The sequence below is a fragment of the Notechis scutatus genome, chromosome 3, assembly GCF_049901735.1.
Source record: "Notechis scutatus isolate UNSWTSFEM ecotype Mainland chromosome 3, rNotScu1.2, whole genome shotgun sequence".
Classification (NCBI taxonomy): Eukaryota; Metazoa; Chordata; class Lepidosauria; order Squamata; family Elapidae; genus Notechis; species Notechis scutatus.
Genome location: NC_142011.1, coordinates 169715518 through 169733352, shown reverse-complemented (window position 1 = coordinate 169733352; position 17835 = coordinate 169715518). Strand labels below are relative to the sequence as shown.

At 37.2% G+C, this 17835-nt stretch overlaps 2 protein-coding genes across 4 annotated transcripts in view; one reads left to right on the top strand and one right to left on the bottom strand.

Annotated features, from left to right (window-relative positions):
• Positions 1 to 6597: 6597 nt before the first annotated feature.
• Positions 6598 to 17034, bottom strand: RGS20 (regulator of G protein signaling 20). Of its 2 annotated transcripts, none has more exons than XM_087961714.1 (5): positions 16460 to 17034; positions 12540 to 12688; positions 9162 to 9245; positions 8274 to 8508; positions 6598 to 6809 (listed from the first exon to the last, which is right to left on the bottom strand). In XM_087961714.1, exons 2-5 carry the CDS (start codon positions 12683 to 12685, stop codon positions 6621 to 6623), a joined length of 654 nt encoding a protein of 217 aa, XP_087817840.1. In that variant the 5' UTR covers positions 12686 to 12688; positions 16460 to 17034; the 3' UTR covers positions 6598 to 6620. The 2 variants fall into 2 exon arrangements, with proteins under 2 accessions (XP_087817840.1, XP_087817841.1); XM_087961715.1 differs by having other exon boundaries at positions 16601 to 16753.
• ATP6V1H (ATPase H+ transporting V1 subunit H) overlaps positions 12591 to 17835 on the top strand; it is a 39039-nt gene continuing 33794 nt past the window's right edge. The window contains exon 1 of one of the 2 annotated variants that reach the window (XM_087961712.1): positions 12591 to 12611. The gene's annotated coding sequence lies outside the window, so the exon portion shown is untranslated. Of the gene's footprint in view, positions 12612 to 17239; positions 17327 to 17835 lie in introns of those variants that run through there. The other variant, XM_087961713.1, reaches the window with a different exon arrangement.

Sequence of the window (17835 nt, the reverse complement as noted above, 5' to 3'; positions counted from 1 at the left end):
GTTTTGGTTGTGTGTTGTTTTTCAAACTTTGTCTTTAAAATATTTGATAAAAGTGATTTTGAAAAATAAAAATATTGTTGAAAAAATTACACAATATAATCTGAATTAAGATGGAAGTGCTCTTAATGGGTGCAAGTGTGCACTTACTGCATTTAACCCAGGGATCCCCAACCCTTGGTCCATGGACCAAGCTTATCCGCAGCATTTCAGAAACTGGACTGCACAAACAAGCAAAACTCCATCTGCAGGATGCAGGCAGCACGCGAAACCACACCCCCTCCAGTCTATGGAAAACCTGTTTGCATGAAACTGGTTCCTGGTGCTCAAAAGGTTGGGGATAGCTGATTTAAACAACATATCAAAGACTTGGAAGCCCAACAAAATCAGACTGCTTTTCCTAATAATGTATTTTTTGAGCAATCAAACTTCTCTTTTTAAACCAGCAAGATACTTACATCATATAATTGTCTCCAGATTCTGAAGGGCACTAATTTTAGCATGCTGCAATGCACTTCCCATAGCTCAGGAGTGTGCAACCTTAAACACTCAAAGAGCCATTTGGACCCATTTCCCACAGAAAAGAAAACACCAGGAGCCAATAATTTAACAACCAGTGTGACTGGGTGGGTATAGCCAACTCAATGTCACTTGGTCCCACCCAGTCACCTCCTGCTCTGGAATACGGAGCGAGTCTCTGTCCCCCGCCAGCCCCCTTACTTCTCAGGCCAAGCAGGGAAGGGCCAGCCAGTGGTGGGATCAGCTGACAGGGTGCCGCAGCAGAGGGCCGAAAGAGCCACAGGTGGCTCCAGAGCCACAGGTTGCAGACTCCTGCCATAGCAGTTTTGGAGACCTAACAAAATAATTCAGTATAAGCTCAGACTGTGCCCCTGATGATAAAATACCCAGGAAACACCCCCTCCCTTTTTTTACATACAATTGTTATCAGATCAGTACAATATAGTTTCTTTGTAGCTAAATTTTGTTATACTGTCTGCAAAATTAGCCAGACTTTGACTGCCTACTGACAATTCACCAGTAATTGTAATATCTTGTCTTTCTTTTTTCTATTATTATTATAAAATTATATTCATTAAACATAAAACTCAAATCAACTGAATTTAAAAATGTATCACAAATATTGACTGGATATGGGATGCTGCCAGCATCCTAGATATCAACCAAGTATCTTAAAATGTATATTATTCTGAGTAGCGCAGTCTTTTGCAGCTCCACTGGTGCTAAAGCAGGAAGTTGCAACTTCTTAATGTACACTGCTCAAAAAAATAAAGGGAACACAAAAATAAGACATCCCAGATCTGAATGAATGAAATATTCTTATTAAATACTTTGTTCATTACATAGTTGAATGTGCTGACAACAAAATCATACAAAAATTATCAATGGAAATCAAATGTAGCAACCCATGGAGGTCTGGATTTGGAATTACACTCAAAATTAAAGTGGAGAAAAACACTATAGGCTGATCCAACTTTGATGTAATGTCCTTAAAACAAGTCAAAATGAGGCTCAGTAGTATGTGTGGCCTTCATATGCCTGTATGACCTCCCTCCAACGCCTGGGCATGCTCCTGGATGAGGTGGCGGATGGTCTCCTGAGGGATCTCCTCCCACACCTGGACTAAAGCATCCCCCAACTCCTGGACATCTGGTGCAACGTGGCATTGGTGGATGGAGTGAGACATGATGTCCCAGATGTGCTCAATTGAATTCAGGTCTGGGGAACAGGCAGGCCAGTCCATAGCATCAATGCCTTCGTCTTGCAAGAACTGCTGATACACTCCAGCCACATGAGATCTAGCATTGTCTTGCATTAGGTGACCAAACCATCAGCCAGAAAGCATAGGAACTGAGAAGTGGTCTGTGGTCACCACCTGCAGAACCACTCCTTTATTGGGGATGTCTTGCTAACTGCCTATGCTTTCCACCTGTTGTCTATTCCATTTGCACAACAGCATGTGAAATTGATTTTCAATCAGTGTTGTTACCAAAGTGGACAGTTTGATTTCACAGAAGTGTGATTGACTTGGAGTTACATTGTATTGTTTAAGTGTTCCCTTTATTTTTTTGAGCAGTATATTTTGCAAAATTCTTGGACATGGTACCAAGTGCCCCGATGATGGGTATCACTGTTACATGTTTCATCCATAATTGTGTAGTTTCAATGGCCAGGTCACGATATTTCTTGATTTTTCCCAGTACTTTTTGTTCGACTCCAGCATCTCCTGGTACAGTGATATCAATAAATTGTATTTTGTGATTTTCGACAACTCTGATATCTGATGTGTTGTGTTCCAAATGAAGATCCGTCTATATTTGAAAGTCCCATAAGATCTTCATCTTATTTTCGATTATTATTATTGTTGTCAATCTTCAATTCGATTCACAGTCTGGGATTGGTAAAAACTTGTAACAGTTCAAGTCCTAACCAAGGACTGTTAAGGTACCATCTGAATATATAGGCAGTTCCAAGTAGTATGTTTTTTTGCAAAGTAAGGATCACTTTAAAAAAACCAACTTGAAATAATGATAGTTTTCACCTCTCAAGCCCTGTGGTATATTCATTTGGTGACAATAAATTTTATTTTTTGTGATGGTAAATCTGGATCTTACAAATGCTATGTGTCAAGGACACTTAAATTTGTTGACATGCTCAGAAATGACACACTTAGCCTGAGTTCATTTCAGGACAAACTGAAAATCCCTATACAGGGATTTGGCCTATGTGTCAATACTTTAACGCTAAATGAATGAATTTACTTTTACATAATTATTCCATATATATTAAGTTCACAACAGCAGTTAGAGATGTTATTCCTTACAACTAGGAACTTGATGTTGAAAATGCTTCTCTAACACTGGATCATATTGGTGGTTGAAATCTGGTTAATGTTCGTTAGAGGTTCATTTTTATTTTGAAACAATATTGAGTGGAAATGATAGGAATATGCTTAAATGCTCAGCATTACAATTGTTCTGCTTTTCATTACAACATTCACTTTTTGAACAAAATGGGTAAAGCTGCCAAATAGTGAGTACAGTTTCAGATCCTGTATTTAATTCTGGAACTATTATCTTTGCGATATGTAAATTAGAGATTTTTCTTTTTGTTATACTTTTAATTTAGTTAGAAGAGTTTCAAACTTATTTGATTATAAGGTCCTTCTGACCTAGCCCTTCCATTTCATTTACTTTTTTCGCCCTTTAAGGTAACTGCTGCAGTTATCTTTTACATTCAACAGTTCAGTAATATAACTTTAATTCCATATCCATGTGTGTTGCTAGTCCATATTGTGATGATTTCTGATGAAATAATAATATTCTCACTAAAACTGTGACACTGACTCTATTTTAATCTTCCCTAGGGAAAAAAGATTGTGCAATGACAGCATAGAGTACTGTCTTTATATGTTTTATTTAGTTACAAACAAATGTTGTACAGGCAATATATTCTTTCAATTAATTGCAGTTTTCTGTGTGATTATCTGTGAACAAGATCCACTATACTGAGTCATACCTCTGAGTATATATCATAACACAATATTATAATTTTATATATTAAAAATTACACCTTTTTCTGAGCTTTTAAATCAATTTCCTCTCTTATGCCTTTAATATTTATGAAATATTATCTTTCTCAATTGCAATATATTTTGAAGAAAACTATACACTTATTTTTATCTCCTGTGATGCGTATGTAATAGTGCCTGGAAATAATCTATTCATGTCACTAGAAATTAATATGGATTTGATAGCATTTTGTCAGTCATCCAAATGGTAATAGGGAGGGAGAATGACAGCTAAAATTATATACAGAGATACTTTCTTCTATGCAACTCAGCAATACTATGGAACATGTTTTCTTGAGTCATACAGTTACAGTTGGTTTTATTTACATACTAAGGTAATGGAACTTATGATCACAGTTGAAATATCAGCTTTGTTCTGTATCTTCTCCCTTGGCACTTTGTGGTTTTCTTTTAATAAATTTTCTTTTTTTTTAAAAAAAAGGGGGGGTTAACATGGAAAAATAAAACACATCTTCAGCTTGGTGCATTGAACAGAAAAGTAAATTAGTATATATATGAGATATTTTGTCCCAATGGAGAGAAGCCTAACAGTGTTTTTGTTTTGCAGTCCCCAAATGGGAATACTGATTATAGGCTGGAAAAGAAGAAAAGTAACATGTCAATCTACTCTATTTTATCTTAATGGATTTGTTTATTTAATACAATCAGGTTTTTTTTGCTTTTATTAAATTTTATTGTTCTTTTACATTTTAAAAAACAAAATTGATCATGACATTACAGCACTGTAGCATTATTATACATATCCATCTTTTGTAGATATTTACATTAATATACGATATTATACGATTATATACATTTATCTATAGTTTTCTTATCTTAACTTTGTTTCCTATTTTCCAGCCAATTATACCACATACCCCAAATTTCATGATATTCCGACTCTTCTTTATCTTTTAATTTTAGAGTGAGTCTATCCATTTCGGCACAGTCCAAGATTTTTTTGAATTACCAATTCCTCAGAAGGGATGTTGTTGTGTTTCCAACATTGTACATATGTTATTCTTGCCACAGATTAAAATATATTTAATCTTTTTCTTGTGTTTCTTTTTAAATATTCCTAACATGAATAGCTCAGGTTCAAATTCTATTTGTTCTTTTACTATTTCTTGTAACCAGTGCCTAATCTTTGAGCTTTGGGGCAGGACCACCACATGTGGTAGAAAGTGCCTTGTGCTTTTTTACACTTTCAGCATGCCAGGTTCATGTTGGGATACATTTTTCCTAATCTCATTGGGAGTATGTGCCATCGGTAGAATATCTTATAGATATTTTCTTTATAGGCCTATGATCTTGTTAATTTATAATTCCAGTTCCAAATTTTTTCCCAATCTGCTAGATCTATATTATGTCCTATATTTTTGGCCCATGCTATCATACAACCTTTCACTATTTTTCCTTCCAAATCAACTTCTGATAAGTATTTATACAGTTTGGTTATACATTTCTCCTCAGGGCCTGTTAGAATTTTGTCTAATTGTTGCAATTCTGTATAAATTCCATAGTCTTCTACATCTTTTTTATATCTATTTTGCAGTTGGAGGTACGGCCACCAGTCTATGAATATTCCTTGTTCTTTGAATTCCTGATTTGATTTTAACTTCCCCTGATTGTCTAAAACTTCTTTATATTTTGCCATTTTACCTATATCCAAATTATTGGGATGTATCATGGCTTCCATTGTAGATAACCATATCGGAATTTTCATGTAATGTCTCTTCCTAATTTTATTCCAGATTTGTATCAGGGAATCTCCTATGAAGTGTCTATGGAAATAGGTTTGTTTCTTAATTTCCTTTTCCCATAAGAAGGCATGCCATCCTCTTTGTAAGTCATGGCCCTCCAGGCCTAATATCCTTTTATTGTTTAAGTTAACCCATTCTTTAATCCAAGTCAAACCTGCTGCCTTATGATAAAGCTCCCAATTCAGGAGGTTTTTTTGCTTCTTGTGGCCATAAAAAACATCCACAGAGAATCCATAATTAAATCTATTTCTGAAAAGAGAAGGCATTAATCTTTTATTTATTGCTATTTGCTAGAGCTCCACTTTCTTTGGGGCCACCCGGGCCCCACCCCAGCTTTTTTCAGCGTTGGACGACCAGGCGTTTCCAACCCCAGGCCGGTCCCCCGTGCTAGAGGATATTCCATACCCAATAAGCAACAGTTATTGAGGAAGTTTTGCATATATTTTTATATTAATATAAATGGAATGGGGGCGATTCCGGGAACCTGCACATATTTTTCTATCATAACATATATTTTGCTTTACAGGTGATTGTTTTTTAAACATTTTAAAAAATTTCTTTTGTAGATTTAATCAAAATATAGTGAATATTGCTTTACTCAGTGAAATTTACATAATCCTTTTGTTGCCACAGAATTTAACTCCACTTTCTTTCATTTCTAAGGCTCTGGAGGATAAAGTTCAGTATGAGATTTTTCGTTACAACTTTGCAACAGCTCTGATATGAATTGTTTTAATATTCAAAATATCAGTGGCATAGTATGGGTTATACAATGAGAAGAATGGAAAGAACTGACATCTATTTGATCAAGTAGTTCCCTTATCCTTTGCCATATCCCTGATGCAGGGGAAAAAATATAATAATTCATTTTTAAAATAAGAAAAATACTGGAAAGAGTGCTGACCCCACGTTTCTAGTCTCTCACTGATAGGATGCCTGGATAGTGAAGCACTCCAGATAGATCGTAGAACTGTTATTAAAGCTGTGTATGCATTTCAGAATTTTACTACAGTGCATGTTCCTGCTATTAACATTTTTTTCTATATATCTTCCATCAGAACATATAATTTAGGTAGATCTACTTAAAATTCAGGAAATAATGTGAAATTTTAGAATTTGTAAACTTTGGAACATTGTATTAAGATACATTTCTTACTGAATTACTGTTATGCAATCAGCTTGTTGATTCTAAATTCCATATTAATGGATTGTAGGCCAACGTTTTATTTGTGTAGGTAGGTAGTTAGATACAAAATAAATTTGTTTAAATTCTACGATTCAGCAGATTTTTGAAAATGTGATATAACTAAGTCTTTGTAAATAGCAGAGTTCACAAACCGAGGGTAGGAATCTCTGAGCATCAACATATAAACTTGGAATTGTGCTTCATCAAAAGTATGTATCGATGGTTCCATTATGTTCCGGTTAATAATTCCTCTTGCTCTGGAGTCCAGACTGACCTGTTAATAAATGAATTTATTAAAAAGTTCAGTAATATCCTTCCTCAATTCTGTTGCTAACAATGGGAACAAATTGATAGTTTCACAATGGGTCTGAACAATTTTTAATAACTGGAGGACATTCTAATACCACTAAAACATTTGACAATGCTCTACTTTCTTTTCAGTCTTTAATTTAAAATCCACAGCTTTTGTTTTTCCTTGAAGAAAGACAAACAAAAGGTTTTCTTCAAATGCTTAGCATTTGAAAGATATCCAGTATGAATTTAAAACAGATCTGGATGTTTTGGAATCCATTCTACTAAGGCCATGATGGCGAACCTATGGCACGCATGCCAGAAGTGGCACGCAGAGCCATTTCTCCAGGCACGCCAGCCATCACCCGTTGCTCTTCTGGGTTCTGGCGCACATGCATGCCAGCCAGCTGATCTTTGCGCATGCTAGAGTGCTGGAAACTGAAAGAGCAGCTCCTGGCACGCGCCTATGTGCCAGCCACCTGATCTTCTGGTTTCTTAATGTGTGCGCATGCGAAGACCAGCTGGCCGGCATGCACACGCATGTTAGAAACGGATTGGCCACCTGTTCTTCTGGTTTCTTAACAAGCATGTGCATGTGCAGACCAGCTGGTCAGCGCCATGCACATGCAAAGACAGCTGACCGGCACATGCATGAGTGTTAGAAACCCGCTGGCCAGCTGGTCTTTGCAAGCACATGCACGTTAGAAGCCGGAAGACCAGGTGACAGGGGCGCATGTTTCTTGCTCCTGTTTCAGCACTCAGTGTGGAACTCCATCAGGAATTAAAACAATTTTCCATCACAAATCAAATATTACACTCAAAGAGCTTTCACTTGTTTTTAAAAACTTTTTAAAAATGAAGGAAAAGAATTGTATGTTAAAAATCTATTGTATGAATTTAAAAAGTAATTGATTAATGAAATATTACACAACAAATATTTAATATATCTATGTATATATCAGTTTGCTATATAGCTGGACTTCATTAACAATGGGGAAAGAATGCAAAATTAAATCTTTTGAAACCTTATCCTATGAGATTGAGCCATGTCAGTCTTCTAGAAAGATAAGTTTATGTTTTATAACTTCCCTAAATTTTATAACTGTCCCCCTACTTATGTACTTATCCCTATCATCCTCAGTGGTATGCTTAAAGATAACTAATCTTTTCAATTAGATTATTAGAACAAATATATTCTACGTTTTTTAACATTTTAGTATTGCAGTTTTTAGCCCAAATAGATCACTCCTTCAAAACACCTCACGAAAATAAATGTTTAAATGTTATAAAATAAATCACTTTAAAATGATCAACCTTTAAAAATCTTAATCTTGTAACAGTCTTAAGTTTTAAAATACACCATTTGAATAAGAACAGCTTGGAACGGTTCATTGTATATCTTTGGTTGACTAATGTAAAATCAAGGGTATTACAAAATCTAACAAACCTCTCTTGGAGAAAGAATAGAAACATAATCTTCATATATTCGTCTGACTTTTTCTTCAATTACATTCTTGTTGGATTCCTGTTTTAAGTCCTCACAGGCCAGCCAGAAAAGCATGTTTTCTTCACTGTATTCTGACCGAAGGAAGTCTCTGAAAGCATTTCGACCTGAAGGTGTTGCCATCAGTTTGTCAAAGGAATGCCTCCAAGCACTTGCTTCGTCCAAAGAAGGTGTTGAGCTATAAATGAAATAAATGAATGAAAAATAATAAATACTGTTACCACGGTGTGGGAGGAAAATGCAGAAATTAGGAGGTTTTAATGCACTGATAGATCTGAAATTTGAAGCAATTTAGTTAAAAAATGCACAAAGATGGTGAATGGTACCTTATTATGTTATTAATACTCTGTCAATAAAATACTCTGACAGTATTTTTTCTATCTGTTATCTTATTGTAATATATTACTGAATTGACCAGGACAATTATGTACAATATATTTACTCAGTATAACCAGTACTTTCATGTTCTTTCTTATATGTTATCCCGTAGCTGCAGTATTAAGGAACAAAAGCTACAGAGTCTGGTGTTTTTTCATGTTTTCATAAAGTAAAGTGTTAAAATGGAAAAACAAATTATTGCATTAATTTTTCATATATTTTCATAGCACATTTTAACTAGATTGTTTGTAGGTCAATGTATTACATGACAGTGATCTCATGGTAACCAAGATATACTAAACTGGTATGAGAATGGTAATAACTTTATCCAGTGTGATATCGTCTAAATACATAGAACTACAGCTTCCATCACTCCCAGTATATATGATCATGCTATCTAAGAAATACCAGTGCTTTAAAGGCAATAAAATGACTTTACCAATTAATCCTTACCCTTGTTGACAGTATGGAATCATTTCTGATCCAATTTCATGTGCTGCTGCCGTTGAACTTTCATCTTGATTCCTAACAGTAACACTGTAATAAAACAAGAGGTTGGTGAAACTGAAATAAACAATTTGTTGAGATTCTAAATTTATCAGTAAATGCAGGTTGCAATCTAATTCTCCCACTATAAGAATTCCACTAAGATACTGTGCAATTCCTTCTAAACTTCATGTGTTGAATGATAAGGCATTACAAATGATAATTTGTAATCTCTTAGAAAAATATTGGTTCATATAATATATTGGCTATCTGTGCTTTAGTTGAAAAATATGGGACAGGAGAGAAAATAATATTTTTAGCAAATGTGATTTCTTCTAGAAAATCTGCAGTATGAAAGAGGGCAAGAATGGCAACATATTACACTGAGAGATTTATCTGAAAACAAATTAGCACATTAAGGTTCAGATGTCCAACCACTCAATGTCATTTATATGCATTCCCTTATTTTATTTGTTCTTATGTCAAGAAGGTCCCTTTTTATAATTCTATCAGACTGCTTCATATGCTTCCTAGTTTGAACTCATGTAAATCTACAGAAAAGCTTTTGCTCTACCTTGCATTGAAAGAAATTTGATTTAGAATTGGATAAATTTTCAGTGGGATATACTCTGTGGTGTTACCCAATTACAGTCTTGGCTGTCTATTTTGCAATACCAGGTCATGTAAATACACAGTATCTTTATAGCCTTAATTTCCTTTTCTCTACAATATTTTTTTTTGTTTTGCAGTCTCTGACTCCTTATTCTCTAGGTTTAGGATAAAAGGAGTTGTAATGTCAAAAATCTCCCATTGGACTATTTTACTTTTTAAAAATGGGCGGAAATCTGATTTTGATGGGGGTAATAATCTTTAGGGGTGTGATGGCTCAGCAGTTAAAGATGCTGAGCTTGTCGTCTGGAAAACTGACAGCTGTCAGCTGGAAAGCTGACCCAGCCTTAGCAAGTAATGATGAGCTGCTTATTGATGAGTAAGAACAAACCTTTTCAAACAGGGTAGGAACAATCTTTTATTCACATGGATAAACAAAAACCAAGCCTAATTAGTCCCAACAGAGAAAGAAGAAAGCCAAGAAATCCAAATTGCTTGCTGTATCTTAAAAGTGAACAGTTGTCGGTGACAACCAGCCACTCCCAAACCCCTACTGTTTATTTCCTAGATAGGAGGGGCTGGCTAGTGTCCCCGTTTGCTTTTCCTTGAGAGCCGGCTTATTGTTTTCCTTTGCTCTCCTTTCTTCTCTGTGCATACGCACATCTGGGATGGGGCCCACCTGTTCCCCACCTGTTCCTTGCCCCCAAAGACAGCTACCTCTCCACCTGGAGAAGGATGGAAGGCCCTGACCTCTGCCTCTGTCTCTGATGCTGTTTCCTTATCAGAACCTTTCAAAGGCTCCAAAGCTGGTCCAGGCTCTCCCTCAACCTCCTCCTTGTCTGACTCTGCAGCTAGCTCTGCTGGTAGCTGATGGGCCACAACAACAGCTTGGGTTCAAGATCTGAGTACCGCACAACATGGTGAGCTGCTGTTCCTGTCTCAGCTCCTGCCCATCCAGCAGTTCAAAAGCATGCAAATGTGAGTAGATTAATAGGTACCACTTCAGTGGGAAGGTATTCCATGCATCTATGGTACATAGCCATGCTGGCCACATGGCCATGGAAAATCTTTAGAGAACGCTGGCTCAGAGATGAGCACCATGTTCCAGAGCCGGACATGACTGGAAAGGGAAACCTTTACCTTTAATATGTTTTAGTTTTTCAAAGTTGTAATGTCATTTAAGTCAAGAAAACAGCATATGATGCTGGACATGACTTTCACTATCAATCCATTCAGAGATTACTTTCTCTTTTTTTCTTTAAAAATATAATTTAATTAGGAAATTCAGTCCTGTTGCAACTGACAATCTAATGGTATTTATACACTTAATGGTTGGATAAAGGTTGTTTTCCTATAATATAACCTTACTTATTATGAAGCTTACTTCAAATGTTGTAACCTGGTGGATATATCATTCTGAGATATCTGGATTCCATCCACAAATACAGGCTAATGGAATTTAAAAAAATGTAGAAACATTTCCTCAAGAATTTAAAGCGCCACAAAAATCAATAAATCAATAAATACCTAAATTGAAAAGCTATTCCACCAGTCAAGGAGGGACTGTTATGGAGAAAAAAAGAGAAAATAAGAAAGCACCAAGAGCAGGGCAGATAATAGGCTTGGGAGCAATTATTGGAGTGGTTGGCCAAGTTTTAAAAAAACCAAGACAGTCTTAAGAGATGGATCTGGAGAGGCAGTAATGAGACAGGTTGTCTCAATAGGTATGTCTAGAAAGCAGGCTAGATTAATTGTAGAATATATATTTTGGGTCACTTCAACTGTGAGATGGGCTCATATAAATTTAATAAATAGTAAACAATTTAATGGAAGACTTCCCCCAAGATTTGAGGTGGGAGTTAACCTCTTTTGTGGGGATCGACATATGTTCTCTAACTAACCAGTGAATGCATTTTGGAATGGTAAATGACAACATAGATTGGACTGCTGTTTGTCAGAAATGGTGTAGGGTCTCCTGCTTGGGTGGGGGGGTTGGACTAGATGACCTATAAGGTCCCTTCCAACTCTGATTATCTGTTATCTGTTAACATAAACATCATTAGATATTACCTCTTCCTCAGTGGGTGGGATTAATTTTTTTTTACTACCGGTTCTATGGGCATGGCTTGGTGAGCATGGCATGGGAAGGATACTGTAAAATCTCCAGTCAGAAGTGGTATTTGCTGGTTCTCCAAACTACTCAAAATTTCCACTACCGGTTCTCTAGAACTGGCCAGAACCTGCTGAATATCACCTCTGCTCTTCCTTATTCGCTTTTGTTTTGAGTGCAATTATTTGTATTGGGTTTTTGAAATACTATTATTTGCCAGATTTATATTCCTCTTTCCATTCAAGAACTCAAAATAGCATAGACTAAGCAGTGCAATCCACATTTTATGAATAATCTGATTTAACCCTGCATCAGATTATTGGTCCATTTGGCCATTTAAACCACTTCCAACTTTATAGAATTAGAATGTATTTGTCAATGAAATTATCCTGTTTGGGAAATTAAATAGGAAACATATAATGTATGAATAGCATCAATCTTGCATTTTTGTGCAACTCCGCAAACAGCATGATTTTGTTTTCATCGCCACACAGCTGTTGCCTAGCTTACTCTAGGTATCTTCCTTTCCTGCTTATCTGATTACCCAAGGGACATAGGTCTATGTTCCTATGGAAACTAGCTGTCATCTTTCCTCTGGCTGGATTGAATATATTTTAAAGACATACCAGGAGCAACTGCACCAGCAGCACCAGCAAAAGCAGCAGGGATTGGAGCCTTGAGTCTCTACCCCAGACTGGGCAAGTAGAGAGCTTGGTATGTCCTGAGATGCAGAGGTCTGCCTTTTGCGCATTTCCACCTGCTCTGATCCCATGAGCTGCAGAATAGAATATTAGGAAATAGATTAAACATGCAAGAAAAAGCTATATGCTGGGTTGCTGATAGCTGCCATGCAGCAATGGCAACCAATGGTTTTTCTAATTGCTGTTTGAAATGCAAACAGATCTATGTCTTAACAAATGGAACACTATAGGCTTCCTCGTGTCCCTGACAGCTGCTTTGTTGTTCAGCAAAAAAAAAAATCCTGTGAATGAGGCAGAAACAGGCCTTGTTGAATCTGAAAAGCATATTTTCAGGATTGACAAGAAGATTAACCTAGTCATTATTTTCAAAAGTTCTTTGGATGGCATAACTAATGAAAGCTATAATAAAGCAGATGGTATATTGTTACATACTGCTTTATTCCAGCTTACTTTTGTTCCTAAATTATACCAAAACTGATCTTGCATTCCTATTTAGGAAAGACAGGTTCAAAATACTATACTTCATTCCAGAAATACAAAACCTATTGAATGCTTTAAGGATCCACGTTACTGGTTTTTCTGTTTTAGAATGCTTCCTTCCTCCTGCCATGTCTTTTCACATCCTTGAAATGTATTGAAAAAGGAGGTATCATGTTAATGCCCTGGCTTTTTTGTAGAAGTAAACAGATAACAATTTCTGTCACTTGTAACTTTGTGTTTTCTGACTAAGAGAAAAACATTAAGGAGAGGAAAACAGAAATAGCTACACAGCATCCTTCTATTCTACAGCACCAGGAGCCATATATATCTGGTAGCACCTAACAGCAAAGGCGATGTCTTTTACTTGGCCAAACAGCAATAAGAAATATAATAACATGCATCAGAAACTCAAAAATGGGATATCCACTTTGGCTGAAATAATGTATATTAACTTTAGAATTCTTACCATCTAATTGTCATGTTCATTTATACATTCATTCCTAGTAAGTTGCAATATTTTCACTGTGGAACAAAATATAGCTGTCTGCAATGTCCATTTGACAATTTATGATGTGCATAATAAATTACAAGATAATGTCCAAAACAAAATCAACATACCATGTTTTATTTTTATCTTTTTTGTTGCTTAGGTTCCCCAATATTGACTGATCAAATGATTGAGTCTCAAGATTCTTTGCTTTGAATTTAATATATAACAAAGAAGGAGATCTTGATATTAAAAGGCAGGAGGAAATCAATATGCAGCTTTAACCTTTTTTCAAGTTTCTGGTGACAGGGTATCAGGAGGAGTCCGGTGGCAGTTTTTCCAACTAACACATTTTATTTAAAAGCATAGTTTATGCCTTTTAATAAAATTTGTTAGTCAGAAAAGGTATTTTCAGATTCATGACTTTTTGTCAATATAGCCTAACTCAATTATGTGACAGATGATGTGAGTAGAGAATGGGAAGTATTTTTATTTCATTGTGCCTTGTGTGCTATTGGTAAGAAAGACAAAGAAAGTCTGAATAGTAAACTTTACAATACCTGGAGACAGCAGAAGAGAACAGAAAGAACTGGAGAAAAGTCTTTATATATATAAAGACTTGCAAAAAGAAGTAGAACAACTGTTGCAAAGTAAGCAAAGACAATGCCAATAGTAATAGACTCCTTGGGCACAATTCCAAAATCTCTGAGACACAACTTAAACACCATCAGCATTGACAAAATCATGTTACTTGGAACAGTTTACATTCTTGCAACAGCTCCCCTTTAAGATTATCTAATAAAAACAATAGTCTGGTTATCCCAGGAGATTCCTTTGTACAATTAGGACTCCAATAGGTTGGGCAAAATCTGAGCCACTTAAACACCATCAGTCTAAAATGTAGCTGACTGGACAACCAACTACAATAATAATAAAACAATGTCACAAACTGGCCATTATGATCCCAATGGACAGCCCTTCCTTAGAAATCTGAGCATTAACAAAATTTCCATCTGTCAGTTACAAAATGCCATCCTGCTTGGATCTGCACATATTAGACTGATGTGTTATAACACTGTAGGTTCTCAGGAAGAACTTGTTATGTACAAAGGCCAACACCTGGTAAAGAATTGGAAGCTGTAATTTCACATTATTATGTACACAATTCTTATTTTTATTTTTCTTTGTATTTAATACATGGATAGAACAATAAAAAAACATGAGATAAAAAACAATAGCTAATCTAGCCACAAATGTGTTTATGTATTATATGCAACTATATGTTGACTTTTTAAAGTACACACTGGTCTAAGTTTAAGTATTTCTGAGAGTTTTTATTTTAAAAAAATCACTTTTTTTCTGCCTGTTGAGATCTAAAGGATCATCTTCAAAGGAGCTTAGAAAATAATTTCCCCCAAACACTAATTTTCCCAAACCCAAATAATCCTTCTCCCCTAGATAGCTATGTAGAACATTAAAATAGCAACAGCACAATTCAGTTACTATAAACAGTCTAAAACCTTCTAAGTCTTTATGAGATATTTAAAAAGAATCTTTCTGAACTGTAATTTCATCCAGACATTACTATCACTTATCCATAACACAGAACCTCTCTTTCCTAATGTCTTTGCCCACAACAGCCATAATGTTTGCAAAACTGAGAAATGGAGAGGAAGTCTGGTGATTTTGTTAAAGAAAGGCTCCATCTCTTCAAGTGGAGGGTAGGTCCTAAATTTGGGGATTTATTATTTTTATGAGGGTCCCTCTAGTTGTCATGTTCATTTATACTTCTTTTCATTTTGACGAAGTTATACATATGTTGATGGGCTCATCCTATCTACATGAAAAAAATAATTTATTGTTCTATTTTATTATACTTCGTTGAAGTTAGTTTAAAAATTATTTTAGGCTTTTTGGTCGGCAATAGAAAAACACTGAATTACTGGTACTTGTAGCGTCCTTCCTGCTCTTCTTGCTAGTTCGCAATTGCGCCCTCTGGCGTTACGCTGTGAAAGATTCGACTGACTGAAGGCGTGTCGTTTACTTTTTTTTTGCCTCTTTAAAAATAGGATATGTTCCCTATTTAAAAAAAAAGATTGCTGTAATTTCCATCAATGGAAAATGAATGATATTGAGATTCATCGGAAACAGAGCTCACAGACGAGCAGACATCAAGACTGCTCTTAGTTTTGAAAGCAAGATTTCTTACAGGGCTAAAGCACGCGGACTCTTCCCTGATTGGATGTTGGCTAGACCGAATCTATTGCAGCAGGGTTTTGTTTTGTTTTGTTTGGAAGACAAGAACAAGCGCAACACGTTCTCATCCACCCAGCAACCTTCTTCGGATATTTCTTACGTGCAAATACAGGTGTCACCCCCACTCCCCACCCCTAATGTTCGCTTCTTCTCCGTTCCGACTGAATCACTTGAAACTTTTTGATGCGGACCTTGTCTGGCATTTCCCCCCTCCCCAGATTAACGTCCTCTTGAAGTTGGCAATGCCGCCTACTAAACTCCCCTCTCCCACCTTATCCCCTTCAAGTTTGCTAAGAAAACCAGAGCAATCGCAAACGTCAACATGACAAAACTACCGTCCCTACTTTCCTCAGCTCTCTAAAGAAGAGAGACCTTCTGACTGAACATGCTGTTCTTTCTTCCCGCGTGGCTCCTCGCGTCCAATGGGTCTCTTTCTGAGTCTCACCAAGACCTGTGACATCTGAACCTAGGACTGACCAGCCTTTGCATTCCTAACTGGAAAATTCAGATTCATCCTTAAGCGTGTTGCCCCAGCGTACAAGGGCACGTCAAGAGCAGAGGGGTGAATGCCATTCCGACAGGTTTCAGCAACCCGTTCTATGATGCTGCTTGAAGTACTTACAGCTATCCCTTCGATCTCCGGAGCCACGTGGAAATCTTTGCCTTGCTCACCTCGGTTGGCACTATCACTTGCACACTCACGATTGATTTATTCCCCCAGTTCTTCCCGCTCAAAACCCCTCCCCCGTTTTTTTCCAATTACCAAACTTCTCGAGTCCTTTCCTGTATTCCGTATTTTTGCTGCCCGAAAGCTAAAAGGCTGGCTAAAAACGTGGCGAACTGAAGGCTTTGATAGATCGCCCTTTACGGAGGAATCGTCACTTGCTGCCTTTCCGAGGTTCAGAACCTCGGACAGTTCCCGAAAAGTCACTCAATTGAACCGGCGGTTGGCTTGCTCTCTTCCCCCCCCCCCCTCCACCCTCCATCCCTGGTCCCGTGAATCACTTCGGCTGGTGGAAACACCCCGCAGGCATGTAAGTGTATAAATGCCAGCTGGGTTAGTTGACATGTGAAGCAATAAACATCTGCTACAACACAGAGGAGGAAAACAATCCTGAAGATGGGCGGGAGAGGGAACGACGCAGTTTCCTGCTTAAGTCTCCCTCTGGGAAAATTAATAGAGGAATAAACAAGAGTGTTTGTCGGAAGAAAAAAAGAAAACGACAAAGCGGCCTTCACTAACCCGATGCCCTCCCAGTGTGCTGAGCTACCACCCCTTTGCTTTCAGACAAGGCCTGGCCAATGGTATCGGTAGTCCAAAACTTCCGGGCAGCGCTGGATAAGTCTGACAGAGGTCCGCTGTCCTCTAACAATTTCGGTTGCATCGGGGAAGCTGGTTAAAGAAGCGATTTGTGTCATTCCGAGAACGTCTTTCCTTCTTGAACCTCAGCGCTGAAAGAAAGAATGGCAGCGCCTCAGACTTTAAAGGGTTTGTTAGAAAGAGAAAATTGGCTTTTCCACCGGATCCATCAAGAGGGATCAATCGAGGGCAGAAGTGCCTAAAAGAAATTCTTTCCTTAGATTAACCAGCGGGGAAGCTTCTTGGTGACTTCTGCCCCCTTCTTTTCTGTTTCACACCGCCACTCTATGCCCCTTCTGGAGAAGGCAGTGGAGCAATTTCCTCTCCCAGACACTGAAATTGATCAGATACAGAAATAACCTTGGCCTCACTTCCTTCTGCTTCTCAGGAGCTCAATCCAGGATGCCCTTAACTGGAAAACAGAGAGCCTTCACATTCAGCAGATGTGAGTCAGACTGCTGTCTTAATTACAGAATTTGGAAAGAGCCACCAGCCATTCCCAGTTCTCTCCCCTACCACAAATTCTGCTAAATTGCTGAAAGTTGGAGGTTCCTAAGTTCAGAAATAGAGTTTTCTAGTTCAAGCAGGACTATTTTTCAAATGCTGTTCCCTTATAACAATAGCTTACAAACTTACAC

Excerpts from the sequence above, each read along its gene's own strand:
- RGS20 (XM_087961714.1), bottom strand. The coding sequence starts at position 12,685 with ATGGGATCAGAGCAGGTGGAAATGCGCAAAAGGCAGACCTCTGCATCT. Across the intron at positions 8,509-9,161 it reads ATTCCATACTGTCAACAAGG|CTCAACACCTTCTTTGGACG; the intron begins GTAAGGATTAAT and ends TTTCATTTATAG. Across the intron at positions 6,810-8,273 it reads CTATTCTTTCTCCAAGAGAG|GTCAGTCTGGACTCCAGAGC; the intron begins GTTTGTTAGATT and ends ATTTATTAACAG.